The 17,562-nt window shown below is 39.3% G+C and overlaps 1 protein-coding gene across 2 annotated transcripts in view; it reads left to right on the plus strand.

The window, feature by feature from the left end:
• Window positions 1–2,466: 2,466 nt before the first annotated feature.
• The window catches only part of LOC138958866 (palmitoyltransferase ZDHHC11-like), a gene marked incomplete at its 5' end in the record, with an annotated part of 45,984 nt that continues 30,888 nt past the window's right edge, over window positions 2,467–17,562 (plus strand). For both annotated transcript variants that reach the window (XM_070330181.1, XM_070330188.1), the window contains 2 exon segments: window positions 2,467–2,487; window positions 6,996–7,010. In XM_070330181.1, the coding sequence (XP_070186282.1) occupies window positions 2,467–2,487; window positions 6,996–7,010 (36 nt within the window).

A 17,562-nucleotide genomic window follows, 5' to 3' on the forward strand; every position in this document is an offset into this window, starting at 1 on the left:
CAATAAACATACTACATTGCTGGACAGCAAGCATTCCTTAACCATTCTTTCATGTACTCAACTCTTAAGGTTGAAGCAAAACGAACAACCACAAGAAAATAACCTAAGTTCAAAACCAAGAAAAAACTTCCAATAAAATAATATCAAATATCAGAAAAACTACAAATTACACAAGAATAACACACCACATACAGATGCATTCCACTCAAAGGTAGGAGAAACCACACCAGAAAAAGTGACAAAGATTGAATAGAACATTTTCTGAATCTGTTGTCGTCTGCTTTGTTTACACCGGAAACACTCTTACAACCTTGACCCGGCAATGCTAAAACCGGTCTACTTGTGAGTCTAAAAATAGACACAGCTCTATGGCGGGAAATCTTCCTCTTCCAGACAGCCATAGAATTCTCAGTAAAACTCGAAATTCACCACATAATTTGCCAAACAATACAATCCTTCCAAAGAAAATGTTTCTGTTCATAATAGGAATAAAAGAGACCATAGTTTGTGAACAAAATAACTTTGTCCACTTTCTGTTGTCTGGAAACTACCAAGCATGCAGACCTTCCAGAAAACCTAGACAAATACATTATTAAAATCCTAAAAACACAGTCCTAAACAACAATTTCATACATAATTACCAGAATGAATAAAAGCACACAAACATACCTTCATCACTAATTTGACTAACCCATGCTTCTCTCTTGGAGTCGAATGGAACAATGGCCGAAAATGGAGGGAAAAAGTTGCAGAATTGCAGGATAAGCACTGTCTTATCCTGTAGCCAGAAGAAACTAGTTCTTTGCACTCAACTACTTTCAGTGCCTCAAAATACTATAATTATTCATTAATAACATAGGAGAAGGTTCCAAAATATTAACTTTAAATGTTTTAATACAAAAAATACATTATTGCTTATAAATGTTCGTATCCCTACACAAGACAGACATTTTCAGGGCAGGGGAAGACAAGAACACTGGTCACACCAGAGTTATCCTCAACACAGAAGTGTAGACAAAGGAGTAGTGCAGGGGAGATAATCAAAATTTGTATTTAAGGGACTCGCTTTGCAAAGTGACTGCACCACTGGAATAACTGAAAATACATCTCAAGATTTAAACAGTATCATGTACACATGTAAATGTGAACCTCTTACACTGACAGTTTTGTTTAATCATGAGAGTTAGGATGTTTATTGACAGTCCAGTATCATAAGATTAAGAGTTAGGGTTTTAACTGATGGATTTTATGATGAGAGTTGTGGTTATTGCTGCTGGAGCTTGTGGCCTGATTGGTTGACATCTAACACACGCACATTAGTCGGACGCAAACAGTCCTTCATGATTGGTTGACATCTAACACACGCACATTAGTCGGACGCAAACAGTCCTTCGTGATTGTCATTATATAAATGACAATGTCACCAGCTTGGAATCTTCTTTTTATTTTCTCTTTTATTTTGATTAGGTTGTGGTTTGCCTTATCGACATTTGATTTTGATTTTAGGGATGGGGTAGTGGTGGGGGATGTGTCTGAATGGCTTTTTGAGTCAAGTTTTCAACCTGTGAGCTACACCACTTCTATCAGCTTGCAATTTTGAACGTTAATGTTGTTTATTTGTAAGGCAGCAAGCTTCTTCTGAAATCTTTCTGCATTCATGTGTGCATGATTTCGTATTAACCTGCATAAATTGGTACACACAGTTTTCCTTTCTCTGAACAAATGGGTTCTCTAAAAAAAAAAGTGAGGTACCGTTTCGTGAACCCATTGTTTTTAATGATATTCTGGGTCTTAATGCTCAGAAATCAACATTTCAGTCGTAACCCAAATGTAACTTTTTGTGACCTGTGTGACTTGTTGGTTGACGTAAAATGGTAATCTCATTGGTGGGTGACGTAAGATGGTAATCTCATTGGTGGGTGACGTAAGATGGTAATCTCATTGGTGGGTGACGTAATCTGGTAATCTCATTGGTGGGTGACGTAAGATGGTAATCTCATTGGTGGGTGACGTAAGATGGTAATCTCACACACCTGTTAGTTAGGGAAGCTACCCTCCGAAAACTTCAGTTTTTTATGGACACATGCATGTCTGCAAATAGCAAACAGTTTTGATCTCATTTGGTAATTACAAAATTACTATTTCAAGACGTTGATATTGTACCATTTGTGAGTGAAATCTGTTTATAGATAAACCCACTTGTCCCCTTGATGAACCCATTCCTTAAAAAGATCATAGCAGAAACAAACATTCAAATTTTAGTTCTTTCAAATGTGAAGTGTACTCCCTGGATTATGAAGAAACATTTCACAAAGATTTATCTCAAAGAAATTAGTGGAAGTGTTGGAACCCATTTGTCATGAATTTTACCAGGAACCCACTTTAACTGTTTTATGTGTGAGTGTGAGTGCGTTTATTATCATTGCAGTGAACAGGCCTTTTTAACTTTCTCTTCTTTCTTTTCAGTCTTGAAGGAAGAGAACAGAGGTACGTTGATTTTGTGTTTGGACTTGGTTGTCATTCTATTGTGTTTTCTATTTAGTCATTTAGAAATGCTAGTTTTTGTATCAAGAAAGATATTGCAGCACTCCAGATTCCTGCCATCATTACTAAATCCCCTGCAGCCACATTATTTTGTTTAACCTAGCATAAGAATATCACCCACTAACTTTCAACACTTACAACTTCTTTGAAAATGCACTAATAAGCATGAAACTTTGTGGTTGTGATGGGGTTATAACATATATTCAAGATTAAAATATTTTTGTTTGCATGCATAATTTTTTTTGTCAGCAATAAATACACATAAAAAATATGAAAAGGGGTTGTGTTGTTTAGTCCGTGGAATTTTGTGAAACTAATCCGTCTATGCCTGGTGAAACCCCTTTGAACAGGTAATCATGTAGTTGACCATCCAACTTCTGAATCCTGGTATCTAAATAAGTGGATGCGTGGACCAGTGCATGTCATAGGACCATTTCTTTACTAGTTCGGTTAGCAACAACAAGCAGAGAAAAGCTTTGATCTCCACTAGATCCACAGGTCGCCTCTTCTAGGATTTGATGACCTCACATGACCAAAGTAAGTTGACTCTAGCCAAACTTTACCCTCTTCTAGGATTTGATGACCTCACATGACCAAAGTAAGTTGACTCTTGCCAAACTTTACCCTCTTCTAGGATTTGATGACCTTACATGACCAAAGTAAGTTGACTCTAGCCAAACTTTACCCTCTTCTAGGATTTGATGACCTTACATGACCAAAGTAAGTTGACTCTAGCCAAACTTTACCCTCTTCTAGGATTTGATGACCTTACATGACCAAAGTAAGTTGACTCTAGCCAAACTTTACCCTCTTCTAGGATTTGATGACCTCACATGACCAAAGTAAGTTGACTCTAGCCAAACTTTACCCTCTTCTAGGATTTGATGACGTCACATGACCAAAGTAAGTTGACTCTAGCCAAACTTTACCCTCTTCTAGGATTTGATGACCTTACATGACCAAAGTAAGTTGACTCTAGCCAAGACTTTACCCTCTTCTAGGATTTGATGACGTCACATGACCAAAGTAAGTTGACTCTAGCCAAACTTTACCCTCTTCTAGGATTTGATGACCTTACATGACCAAAGTAAGTTGACTCTAGCCAAACTTTACTCTCTTCTAGGATTTGATGACCTTACATGACCAAAGTAAGTTGACTCTAGCCAAACCCTCACATGACCAAAGTGAGTTGACTCGAGCCAAACTTTAACCTCTTCTGGGATTTGATGACCTCACATGACCAAAGTAAGTTGACTCTAGCCAAACTTTACCCACTTCTAGGATTTGATGACCTCACATGACCAAAGTAAGTTGACTCTAGCCAAACTTTACCCTCTTCTAGGATTTGATGACCTCACATGACCAAAGTAAGTTGACTCTAGCCAAACTTTACCCTCTTCTAGGATTTGATGACCTCACATGACCAAAGTAAGTTGACTCTAGCCAAACTTTAACCTCTTCTAGGATTTGATGACCTCACATGACCAAAGTAAGTTGACTCTAGCCAAACTTTACCCTCTTCTAGGATTTGATGACCTCACATGACCAAAGTGAGTTGACTCTAGCCAAACTTTACCCTCTTCTAGGATTTGATGACCTTACATGACCAAAGTAAGTTGACTCTAGCCAAACTTTACCCTCTTCTAGGATTTGATGACCTCACATGACCAAAGTAAGTTGACTCTAGCCAAACTTTACCCTCTTCTAGGATTTGATGACGTCACATGACCAAAGTAAGTTGACTCTAGCCAAACTTTACCCTCTTCTAGGATTTGATGACCTCACATGACCAAAGTAAGTTGACTCTAGCCAAACTTTACCCTCTTCTAGGATTTGATGACCTCACATGACCAAAGTGAGTTGACTCTAGCCAAACTTTACCCTCTTCTAGGATTTGATGACCTTACATGACCAAAGTAAGTTGACTCTAGCCAAACCCTCACATGACCAAAGTGAGTTGACTCTAGCCAAACCCTCACATGACCAAAGTGAGTTGACTCTAGCCAAACTTTACCCTCTTCTAGGATTTGATGACCTCACATGACCAAAGTGAGTTGACTCTAGCCAAACTTTACCCTCTTCTAGGATTTGATGACCTTACATGACCAAAGTAAGTTGACTCTAGCCAAACTTTACCCTCTTCTAGGATTTGATGACCTTACATGACCAAAGTAAGTTGACTCTAGCCAAACCCTCACATGACCAAAGTAAGTTGACTCTAGCCAAACCCTCACATGACCAAAGTAAGTTGACTCTAGCCAAACCCTCACATGACCAAAGTGAGTTGACTCGAGCCAAACTTTAACCTCTTCTGGGATTTGATGACCTTACATGACCAAAGTAAGTTGACTCTAGCCAAACTTTACCCTCTTCTAGGATTTGATGACCTCACATGACCAAAGTAAGTTGACTCTAGCCAAACTTTACCCTCTTCTAGGATTTGATGACCTTACATGACCAAAGTAAGTTGACTCTAGCCAAACTTTACCCTCTTCTAGGATTTGATGACCTCACATGACCAAAGTAAGTTGACTCTAGCCAAACTTTAACCTCTTCTAGGATTTGATGACCTCACATGACCAAAGTAAGTTGACTCTAGCCAAACTTTACCCTCTTCTAGGATTTGATGACCTTACATGACCAAAGTAAGTTGACTCTAGCCAAACTTTACCCTCTTCTAGGATTTGATGACCTCACATGACCAAAGTAAGTTGACTCTAGCCAAACTTTACCCTCTTCTAGGATTTGATGACCTCACATGACCAAAGTAAGTTGACTCTAGCCAAACTTTTACCCTCTTCTAGGATTTGATGACCTCACATGACCAAAGTAAGTTGACTCTAGCCAAACTTTACCCTCTTCTAGGATTTGATGACGTCACATGACCAAAGTAAGTTGACTCTAGCCAAACTTTACCCTCTTCTAGGATTTGATGACCTTACATGACCAAAGTAAGTTGACTCTAGCCAAACTTTACCCTCTTCTAGGATTTGATGACGTCACATGACCAAAGTAAGTTGACTCTAGCCAAACTTTACCCTCTTCTAGGATTTGATGACCTTACATGACCAAAGTAAGTTGACTCTAGCCAAACTTTACCCTCTTCTAGGATTTGATGACCTTACATGACCAAAGTAAGTTGACTCTAGCCAAACCCTCACATGACCAAAGTGAGTTGACTCTAGCCAAACCCTCACATGACCAAAGTAAGTTGACTCTAGCCAAACCCTCACATGACCAAAGTGAGTTGACTCGAGCCAAACTTTAACCTCTTCTGGGATTTGATGACCTCACATGACCAAAGTAAGTTGACTCTAGCCAAACTTTACCCACTTCTAGGATTTGATGACCTCACATGACCAAAGTAAGTTGACTCTAGCCAAACTTTACCCTCTTCTAGGATTTGATGACCTCACATGACCAAAGTAAGTTGACTCTAGCCAAACTTTACCCTCTTCTAGGATTTGATGACCTCACATGACCAAAGTAAGTTGACTCTAGCCAAACTTTAACCTCTTCTAGGATTTGATGACCTCACATGACCAAAGTAAGTTGACTCTAGCCAAACTTTAACCTCTTCTAGGATTTGATGACCTCACATGACCAAAGTAAGTTGACTCTAGCCAAACTTTACCCTCTTCTAGGATTTGATGACCTCACATGACCAAAGTAAGTTGACTCTAGCCAAACTTTACCCTCTTCTAGGATTTGATGACCTCACATGACCAAAGTGAGTTGACTCTAGCCAAACTTTACCCTCTTCTAGGATTTGATGACCTCACATGACCAAAGTAAGTTGACTCTAGCCAAACTTTACCCTCTTCTAGGATTTGATGACCTCACATGACCAAAGTGAGTTGACTCTAGCCAAACTTTAACCTCTTCTAGGATTTGATGACCTCACATGACCAAAGTAATTTGACTCTAGCCAAACCCTCACATGACCAAAGTGAGTTGACTCGAGCCAAACTTTAACCTCTTCTGGGATTTGATGACCTCACATGACCAAAGTAAGTTGACTGTAGCCAAACCCTCACATGACCAAAGTAAGTTGACTCTAGCCAAATTCCAAGTTCTGAGTGGGGTCATGTCTGTGTCGAGAAATGGAACAATTTCTGTTTCTTTGCTGTTGATGCTAGATATATGACATTTCACATACGTCCAGGAGTGTGCTTGCTCATGGTCACATTCCAAGGTCACATGTTGCTTTCCAAGGTCACAGGTGGCTTTCCTTGCTATACCCATTCTGCATTGCTATAGATTTGGACCATAGAACTGCTAATGATAGACAATCAAATACAATCTTACACTATACATGTTCGAGAGTGACAATCAAATACAATCTGACGGAATACATGTTCGAGAGTCGCTGTTCTATTCTTTGTCAGATTTTTCAGATTAAACTGTCATTTGTGTTTTAATTGTGTTCCTTTTGCGTTCCTTTTTATCAGGGAATGACACTGCACGTGAGTATGATTTTGACTTTATTCTACTGGCCAAGACAGTTCTTTCTCTTTATTCTACTAGCCAAGACAGCTCTTTCTCTGTTTACATATATATCTATCTATCTATTACATATGTGCGTGTGTGTGCGTGTCTGTGGTTGCCATACCTCAGAAATGGCAAAAGGTAAGGACAAAATATTGTGCATGCACACTACCCATGAGCCACAGATGTGCACCTGGGTTTTAGTTTCTTGATCCATTGTTTTATTTCTCAGATTATATGGACCTCCCATTTATTGAATACAGCCTATATAGTGGCAGGGCTTGCCAAATCCCATTTCCCGTAACCCGGGGAAAGGTAAAAATTGGCCGGGAAGTACACATTCCCCAGGTTGCTTTCCCGCGGGAAAGACAACAATCGTATCTCTCAAAATGCACATTGGATGATTTTTGTTTACCTTAAACACGTTCCGCAAAGCCTGTCCATTCACAGATAAAAGAAAACAGTATTTGCGATGTCTGCTTCGTTGCCGAGTCTTTGGTTTTGTCGTCTGCTGTGAAACAAGAGAGTTGCTTCCCTTCCTGACAAATCGAAAATGTATTTTGATTCGCGAAATTTGATTGGTCCGTACTTGGAATTTAGCCAATGAATGAGCTGTTTACAATTATACATCCGGAAGGAGGTCACATGTGTTGTTTGCAAGAGACGCGTTTGCAAGGATTTTTATGTGATCGTCTTTCTGTTTTTTAGTGCGTCGTGTGATTGTAATGTCGTTAATAGAAAGGTTCGGATTCGTGAAAACGAAAAGAGGGAGTAGTGACTGTAGTGCAAAATAAGAACCCTGCAAAAAACTGAAAAAAGATGAAGTGTACGACCGAGAGAAGCGATCGAGGCAGTTTCTCCCTTCATGGATTAGTTTTCAAGGTGATTTTTTTCGAAATGTACGGGAAAACCTAAATATTTGGGGGGAAATGTAGAAATTGGATTTACATTTCCCTGGGAAATACAGAAATTTTAAAATTTGGCAAGCCCTGAGTGCAAGGCCAGTTCAGCGCCTACTGTTCACCTGTAGCAAGCGCATAATGCCAGTGATATTAGAGACTCTATATATGGCTCCTATGAGGGGAAGAAATGAAGACAGAAAAAAATAACTGGACAGTTCCGTAAATGTCTCGAAGCTAAAGGAGGTAAATCTTAGTGTTTTATTCATTGAAAGGAGGTAACTCTTATCATGCAGGCATGGCTTATCTTTCTAATAGAATATATAGAGTGGAAGTGAGAAACTCCCGGGCGAAGCTAGTCTACTATATATAAGAATCTACTATCTGTCTACTCTATACTATATTTTAAAATGGATGTAAGTGTGTGTGTGTGTGTGTCTGTCTGTCTGTGGTCGCCATACCTCAGAGATGGCAAAAGATAAGCACAAGATATTGTTCATGCACACTGCCCTGGACCCACAGATGTGCACCTGGGTTTTAGTATCTCGAGACATTGTTTCCTTCCTCAGATAATGACCCTAACCCATTAATGAATACAGCCTATAATAGTGCAAGGGAGGTAAGTCATGCTTTGTTACCCATGGAAGGGAGGTAACTCTTATCATACCAGCATTCCGTGTCATTCTCATTTCCCCCAACATTTGATTTGGAGTTTTTCTTTGAGGGCTTTGCTTACACCCGGGCGAAGCCGGGCCAGATTGCTAGTCTATACTATTTATAACAAGTAGTCGCGTAAGGCGAAAATACAACATTTAGTCAAGCTCAGTCGAACTCACAGAATGAAACTGAACGCATTGCATTTTTTCCGCAAGACCGTACACTCGTAGCATCGTCTGTCCACCGCTCGTGGCAAAGGCAGTGAAATTAACAATCCAGAAAAGCTCGGTAGCGGTTGCGCTGAGGAGGATAGCACGCTTTTCTATATCTCTATTCTTTTTAACTCTCTGAACGTGTTTTTAATCCAAACATATCATATCTATATGTTTTTGGAATCAGGAACGGACAAGGAATAAGATGAAATTGTTTTTAAATTGATTTCGGAAATTTAATTTTAATCATAATTTTTATATTTTTAATTTTCAGAGGTTGTTTTTAATCCGAATATAACATATTTATATGTTTTTGGAATCAGAAAATAATAAAGAATACGATAAACGTAATTTAGGATCGTTTTATAAAAAAATAATTTTAATTACAATTTTCAGATTTTTAATGACGAAAGTCATTAATTAATTTTTAAGCCTCCAAGCTGAAATGCAATACCAAAGTCCGGCCTTCATCAAAGATTGCTTGGCCAAAATTTCAATCAAAAATGAGGGTGTGACAGTGCCGTCTCAACTTTTACAAAATGCCGGATATGACGTCATCAAAGACATTTATCGAAAAAACGAAAAAAACGTCCGGGGATATCATACCCAGAAACTCTCATGAAAAATTTCATAAAGATCGGTCCAGTAGTTTACTCCGAATCGCTCTACACACACACACACACACACACACACACACACACACACACACACACACACATACACCACGACCCTCGTCTCAATTCCCTCCTCAATGTTAAAACATTTAGTCAAGTTTTGACTAAATGTAAAAATGGATGTAAGTGTCTGTGTGTGTCTGTGGTCGCCATGCCTCAGAGATTGCAAAAGATAAGCACAAGATATTTTGCATGCACACAGCCCTGGACCCACAGATGTGCACCTGGGTTTTAGTTTCTCCAGACATTGTTTTCTTCCTCGGATAATGACCCTTCGCATTGTTGAGTACAGTCCAAGGGAGGTGACTCTTGCTATGTTATCCATTGAAGGGAGATAACTCTTAGCATACCAGCATTCCGTGTCATTCTCATTTCCCCCAAATGTTTGATTTGGAGTTTTTCTTTGAGGGCTTTGCTAACACCTGGGCGAAGCCGGACCTGACTGCTAGTACTATATATAACAAGAAGAGCAAACGCTCGATCGAGTCACTTTCGCAGTTCTGAATATTATATGAGGCATCAGATGGACAGGAAGAAATTGCTATTCACAACACAATGAGTCACGTTCACATAAAATTTGAGCCCGGTCACTTTTATAGTTTCCGAGAAAAGCCCAACGTTAAGTTGTGTGTTGCCGAACAGAAAAGGCTAGTTATCTCCCTTGTTTTTCTGATAACGTTCGTAAAAGGCTACAGATGTAAATACTTTGATGTAAAGAATAATCCTACAAAGTTTCAATCACATCCGATGAACTTTGTCAAAGATATAAAATGTCTAATTTTTCCTTTGACGCTGACCTGTGACCTTGAAAAAGGTCAAAGGTCAACGAAACCATCGTTAAAGTGTAGAGGTCATTGGAGGTCACGACTAAACAAAATATGAGCCCGATCGCTTTGATAGTTTCCGAGAAAAGTCCAACGTTAAGGTGGTGTCTACGGACGGCCGGCCGGACGGACGGCCGGACGGCCGGCCGGACAGACTAACACTGACCGATTACATAGAGTCACTTTTTCTCAAGTGACTCAAAAATGGATGTAAGTGTCTGTGTGTGTCTGTGGTCGCCATGCCTCAGAGATTGCAAAAGATAAGCACAAGATATTTTGCATGCACACTGCCCTGGACCCACAGATGTGCTACTGGGTTTTAGTTTCTTGATTCATTGTGTCCTTCCTGAGGTTATGAACCTCCCCTTCAATAACAGCCTTTATAGTGCAAGACCAGTTCAGTGCCTAGCGTTCACATGTAGCAAGCACATAATGCCAGTGATATTAGAGACTCTCTATATTGCTCCTATGATGGGAAGACATTCAGAAAGAAAAATGACCGGACAGTTCCGAAAATTTGCAGAAGCAAAGGGAGGTAACTCTTACTTGGTTATACATTGAAGTATGGTAACTTTGATTATAGAGGCATGCCTGATGGGGAGATCATAAACACCCGGCGAAACCGGGCCCTGACTGCTAGTATATATATAAGTATGGATGTAAGTGTGTATGTGTGTGTGTGTGTGTGTGTCTTTGGTTGCCATACCTCAGAGATGGCAAGAGGCCGGAACAAGATAGTGTGCATGCACACTGCCTACGAGCCGCAGATGACGTACCTGGGTGTTTGTTTCTTAATTCATTGTTTCCTTCCTCAGATTATGAACCTCCCCTTCAATAACGGCCTATATAGTGCAAGACCAATTCAGTGTCTAGCGTTTACATGTAGCAAGCACATCATGCCAGTGGTATTAGAGACGCTGTATTGCTCCTATGACAGGAAGAAATTAAGAACGAAAAATGACAGGACAGTTCCTGAAATTTCTAGAAGCGAAGGGAGGTAACTCTTACTTGGTTATACATTGAAGGGAGGTAACTCTGAGTATGCAGGCATGTCTGATGGGGAGATCAGAAACACACCCAGGGTTTTCACTGTTCAAGTATCTAGAATGTTCCCAAGGAAGGGAGATAACTCCTGTGAAAGTTATTTCTGTAATAATAAAAAAATCTAAACAACGAAGTGACTGTGGTAAGATGAACAAAGTTAAAAAACAAAGGATTAGTGTACTAACCGATACAAAGACATATATAATATAAAAAATATAAAAATTTCTTTAATAATAAACACTAAAATGATGTTGGTGGTAATAACTGATTTAGCAATGACCAACATTAGCTCGAATTTTGAGGAAGGTTCTGGAATCAAAGGGAGGTAACTATTGCTTTGTTATTCATGGAAGGGAGGTAACTCTTATCATGCAAGCAGTAGATTTTCATTCTCAAAGGGCGTAAAGTGATGAAGTTAAACCATTTGCTTAATTATCTTGAACTTTCTCAAGAAAGGGAGGAATTAACTCATACCTAGGTGATAAACACCTGGGCGAAGCCGGGCCCTGACTGCTAGTTACATATATAGAAACTAGAGGAATACCCGGCTTCGCCGGGTGAATCGCGAGACAGAGTATGCAGCGTGGCGGTTCGCCGGCTTAGAGCACGTGTTGAAAATTTTCATCCACCAGTTTGTGCCTGGGGTCCACCTGAATATGCCCACCAAATTTGATGCAGAATATTTACGATGGGAGGGGTAGTATAATTATATTAGTGGCAATATTTTGAAGATGGGAGGGATTTTGTACACGAATTGCAATACTTAGATGTACTACCTTTGCAGAAAAGTGCTGTGCAGAAAAGCGCTGCTTTTGTGTGGCGGAAGTGAAAGAAGTGAAGAAGTAGAGCCGAACAAAAAAGTGTTTATTTTCGTAATTCGTATCGCGAAACAGAGTATTTATTCACCGCAGCACCGCGGTTCACCGCAACGCAAACACACACACACACACACCACACCACACCAGTCACCACAGCACACCACACATACACACACACACACACACACACACACACACAGAGAGAAGCCGTATATATATATATATAGATATAGAGAGATAGATGACAGTGGATTTTTCGCGCGGCTATAAATAGATTCGACCTTTGCACTTTTACAGTGGGAACAACGGGTGCAAGGAAAGCGTTATGGACAGTGACCTTCTAAAAATAGTAACGGGAATATCTGAAGCTGCTTGTCATACCGTAGCATTCTGATCAGTCATCGCTCAACGGCTATCGCCAGTTATCTCAGAGAATGAGCCGTACTCATTTTGACCTGAGTTCAGGATGATACCGTAGCTGTGATCGGAAGATCAAACTTCAGATTTTGAAAAAGCTCTTTCTCAGTCAGTATTCTTGCAAATACCGTACGGGATTGACGCCACACGAAGGAAGGGAGATAAACGCGCAAAACACTGGAGAAGATAAGGAAGAGTTACTGGGAATGGATCTACAGAAAAACCAAAATCGGTTCACCGCGCTGCGCTTAGAGCACGTGTTCAAAATTTTCATCGACCAGATTGTGTCCGGGGTCTACCTGAATATGCCCACCAAATTTGAAGCAGATCCATCGAGAACTTTGGCCGTGCATCGCGAACATATCGAACACACAGACACACACAAGCCGTATATAGATGTAGATGGATGTAAGTGTGTGTGTCTGTGTGTCTGTGGTCGCCATACCTCAGAGATGGCAAGGTTCCTGACAAAATATTGAGCATGCACACTGCCCAGGAGCTGCAGATGTGCACCTGGGTTTTTATATTTAGTCAAGTTTTGACTAAATATTTTAACATCGAGGGGGAATCGAAACGAGGGTCGTGGTGTATGTGCGTGTGTGCGTGCGTGTGTGTGTGTGTGTGTAGAGCGATTCAGACTAAACTACTGGACCGATCTTTATGAAATTTGACATGAGAGTTCCTGGGTATGAAATCCCCATACGTTTTTTTCATTTTTTTGATAAATGTCTTTGATGAGGTCATATCCGGCTTTTCGTGAAAGTTGAGGCGGCACTGTCACGCCCTCATTTTTCAACCAAATTGGTTGAAATTTTGGTCAAGTAATCTTCGACGAAGCCCGGACTTCGGTATTGCATTTCAGCTTGGTGGCTTAAAAATTAATTAATGACTTTGGTCATTAAAAATCTGAAAATTGTAAAAAAAAATAAAAATTTATAAAACGATCCAAATTTACGTTTATCTTATTCTCCATCATTTGCTGATTCCAAAAACATATAAATATGTTATATTCGGATTAAAAACAAGCTCTGAAAATTAAATATATAAAAATTATTATCAAAATTAAATTGTCCAAATCAATTTAAAAACACTTTCATCTTATTCCTTGTCGGTTCCTGATTCCAAAAACATATAGATATGATATGTTTGGATTAAAAACACGCTCAGAAAGTTAAAACAAAGAGAGGTACAGAAAAGCGTGCTATTCTTCTTAGCGCAACTACTACCCCGCTCTTCTTGTCAATTTCACTGCCTATGCCGTGAGCGGTGGACTACGAGTATACGGTCTTGCTGCGTTGCATTGCGTTCAGTTTCATTCTGTGAGTTCGACAGCTACTTGACTAAATATTGTATTTTCGCCTTACGCGACTTGTTAGTTTTTTGATTCATTGTTTTCTTTCTCAGATTATGGACATCCCCTTCTATTGAATACAGCCTATATAGTGCAAGGCCAGTTCAGTGCCTGGTGTTTTCTTTCTCAGATTATGGACCTCCCCTTCTATTGAATACAGCCTATATAGTGCAAGGCCAGTTCAGTGCCTGGTGTTCACATGTAGCAAGCACATAATGCCATTGATATTAGAGACTCGCTATCGCTCCAATGAGGAGAAGAAATGAAGAAGAAAAAAATCAACCGGACCGTTTAGGACATTTCTAGAAGCAAAGGGAGGTAACTCTTACTTTGTTATACATTGAAGGGAGGTAACTCTTCTCATGCAGGCATGCCTGATCAGTCTTTACAGGATATATAGAGTGAATGTTAGCCCTGCTTTTTAGGTATCTCTAATTTTCCTAAGCAAAGAAGATAACTCAAGTCAAAGTTATTTTTCAGCAAAAAGAGTGTGTTGATGGTAATACTTTCACACTGTCTCCCAGCCTTTTAATCCAAATGTTGGAGCTCACACTTTCATCTATTCTTATCCTCATTGGAATAAGATTCTACCTGTAGAGGTTTCTGAGAGAGGGGAGATCAGAAACACCTGGGCGAAGCCGGGCCTGACTGCTAGTGTCTAATTGTGATCGAAAGAGTCTTTTGTTCGACCCGGGATGAGAGGTGGAAAAGAGAGTCTTTCTGGATTGCAAAATTAAAAACTTTGGTGCCGAGTGGACTCAATTCTGATCCGTAAACACTCTATTACAGCTTTCGTTTAGACCACGCAATGTGTGTGTGAGTGTGTGTGTGTGTGTGTGTGTGTGTATGTGTGTGTATATGTGTGTGTGTGAATTAGAGAGAGATAGAGAGAGAGAGAGAGAGAGTGAGAGAGAGAGAGAGAGAGAGAGAGAGAGAGAGAGAGAGAGAGAGTAAAAATTTGTCGTCGAAGAAGCTTTTGTCGGAATGTTATCAAAAGTTCATGAGCATGAAGATGTCTAAATCTTAGTGTATCTTCTCTATTGATCTTCGAATTCATATACAGTAGTTGAGATACATATTGTTTATGTATTCTGTCCGAAGGGTTAAGTGTTGTATCTTTATGCAAACCTTTGGAATAAACAAATGTGTTAAAGTACTTACGCATTTAATTGAAGAGACATTAGAATGATACTTTTGCCTGTTCACGGCACGAATAAGTATCCATTTTGTTCGAACTTTGAAATTACGTCATCAGCGACGAATACGTCACTACAAGATACGTATACCTTTGACGTAATAACTTTGGAATTCGCACGTGTACATTTGTTTTGATTACAATCAAAACGAAAGTAGATCTAAGCTTGAATGTAAATTTTATTTTTGAAATATTTGCTTTGTGATTCTTAACTAAAATAACCATGGTATTGTGTTGCTTAGTAATTGATGCATGAATTGACGTCTCGCAGAATTACACGCCCCTGAGGAAGGCCTGGCAACAGGTCGAAAATTTGGGCTGCCACTTGACATTCTTTGTTTGGCTTTTCTTTTCCTTGATTTTGTTATATATATGCCTAAGTGCCAAAAGGTGCTCACAGAACAGAAGACGACTTTGTTTTACAATAAAAATGTTTCTAAAAACGTGTGTCTGCTGAAAATTGGTGTGTGTGTGGATGAATGTGCGAAGAGATAGTGGACATAATTTCGTGTGTCTGACTTGAACGGTTTTGAAGTTATCTTTGTTTAAAGTCAAAAATAACGCCAAAACCGGCCATCTGAAAAAGGACATCGTGATACCTCGTGTTTTGAATATGCCACAGAAAAATAACAAGAAGCACAAATGAATTGCATTTAGTTTGATTGAATGCCTGAAACATCGCTTTACAGACGAGACCAAACGTCAAATCTAAATCTCGAGAGAATTTTTTTTTTTCGATAACCGAATTTTAAGGTGTCGCACGCAAGATGATTCGTCATCACGGCATACATTTTTCAATCGCAGATATTTACTAAATTTCTTTTTCAAAAACTCTGGAATTGATGTCGACACGTCAAGCGATAACGGTGTATCAAACTGCTGTCTTTCAAGTAATCCAGCAAAGACTGCAGAACTTTTGAACAGCATTTTTGAAAACGATTTGAAAATTTCGTCATATCTTGCGTGCGACAAAATGTTCGGTAATTAACGGTTATTTTCTTTTAAAAGCAAAATTTACATGTACAAAGATCTACTTCATTTACGGAACCACGTGACACATTCTGTGTTCAAAATTTGTGAAGAAATCACGAACCACGATTGCGCTATCAAGTGTTGAAATTATGTCGTCAACATCTTTTCAGATCTTGCGTGCGACACCTTCTTGCGTTCAACATAAAATGTCACTACCTTATCGAGTTTAATGGGTAAAACTAACTATTTGTTGTCTTAGTTTAATCTTCTTAATTAAAAGCGTAATAAAACCGAACTTCTAAGATGAATTTTAATTGAGATTAGCGAAAGAGCGGGCACGCAAGTCGACCTTAAAGTAAAAGAATGATAACACGAGCGTTTGTCGTGTTGTCTTGCGTGCAACACATTGTCCAAAAAGGAAAATGTATATTTTTCTCAGACGTTTTTTAAGTTGAAACCTTGAAACTTCACACACATTTGGGGTTTAATCGCCCCCATGCATGGTAAAAGTCTTGTTGACCCTTGTCAGATTTCAAGGTCACGGCTGGGTCACATGTGGTTCAGAAAACGGATGAAACATATTTTTTCAGAGATTTTTGAAGCTAGAACCTTCAAACTTCAAACAACGCTTTTGCTTAATGATTGTTCAACATGGAGAATTCAAGGTTGATCCTTGAGAAATGTGAAGGTCACAGCAGGGTCTCGTGTGGGTAAAAAAAAAAAACATAACCTTTTTCTCAGAGTTTTTCAAAGCAAGAACCTTGAAAGTTCACATCTTTGGGCTTAATAGCCTCCATACACGGTTAAAGTCTTGTTGACCTTTGTCGAATCTCAAGGTCACATGGGCAAATCAAAAACACGAAAATGCATCATTATCTCAGTTGTTTTTAAAGGGAGAGCCTTCAAACATCACACAACTCTCAACTCCGACTTAAAGAAGTTAAGGTAGATCCTTGTCACATGTCAAGGTCACAGAAAGGTCTCGTACGGGTAAAGCAAACAAAACAAACAGATAATATTCATTTTTTCAGCTTTGTTGTTAGCTAGAATAGAGGCACATGCCACCATTCCATTCAACATGACTCATAGAAATGTATGATGTATGACGTAATTGCATTGTGTGTAATGACGCGGCTGCATCTGTAGTTATTCCAGCCTTTGAAGAAATGGCGTTTTTCCTTGCTTGGACACATTTTTCCTTTTCTTGGATGTTTCCGGAGTTTGGGTGAGTTTGGTGTATATGGTTGAACACAATTTAAAATTTGCATAAAAGTGTATTAAAATAAACAGTGGTAGCCAGTCTCATCTGTTGTGTCGACAATTTAATCTCTTTTGTGTGACCTCAACTTGACCCCTCTGAATGCTCTCAATCATGGAAATTGACCACACTTTGATTATAACCAAACAACATCAAAACTTTGGAATGTGTGAAGTTTCAAAGGTGTTGCTTAAAAGGCGTTCGTGAAA

Source organism: Littorina saxatilis, linkage group LG1 (assembly GCF_037325665.1).
Source record: "Littorina saxatilis isolate snail1 linkage group LG1, US_GU_Lsax_2.0, whole genome shotgun sequence".
Taxonomy (NCBI): domain Eukaryota; kingdom Metazoa; phylum Mollusca; class Gastropoda; order Littorinimorpha; family Littorinidae; genus Littorina; species Littorina saxatilis.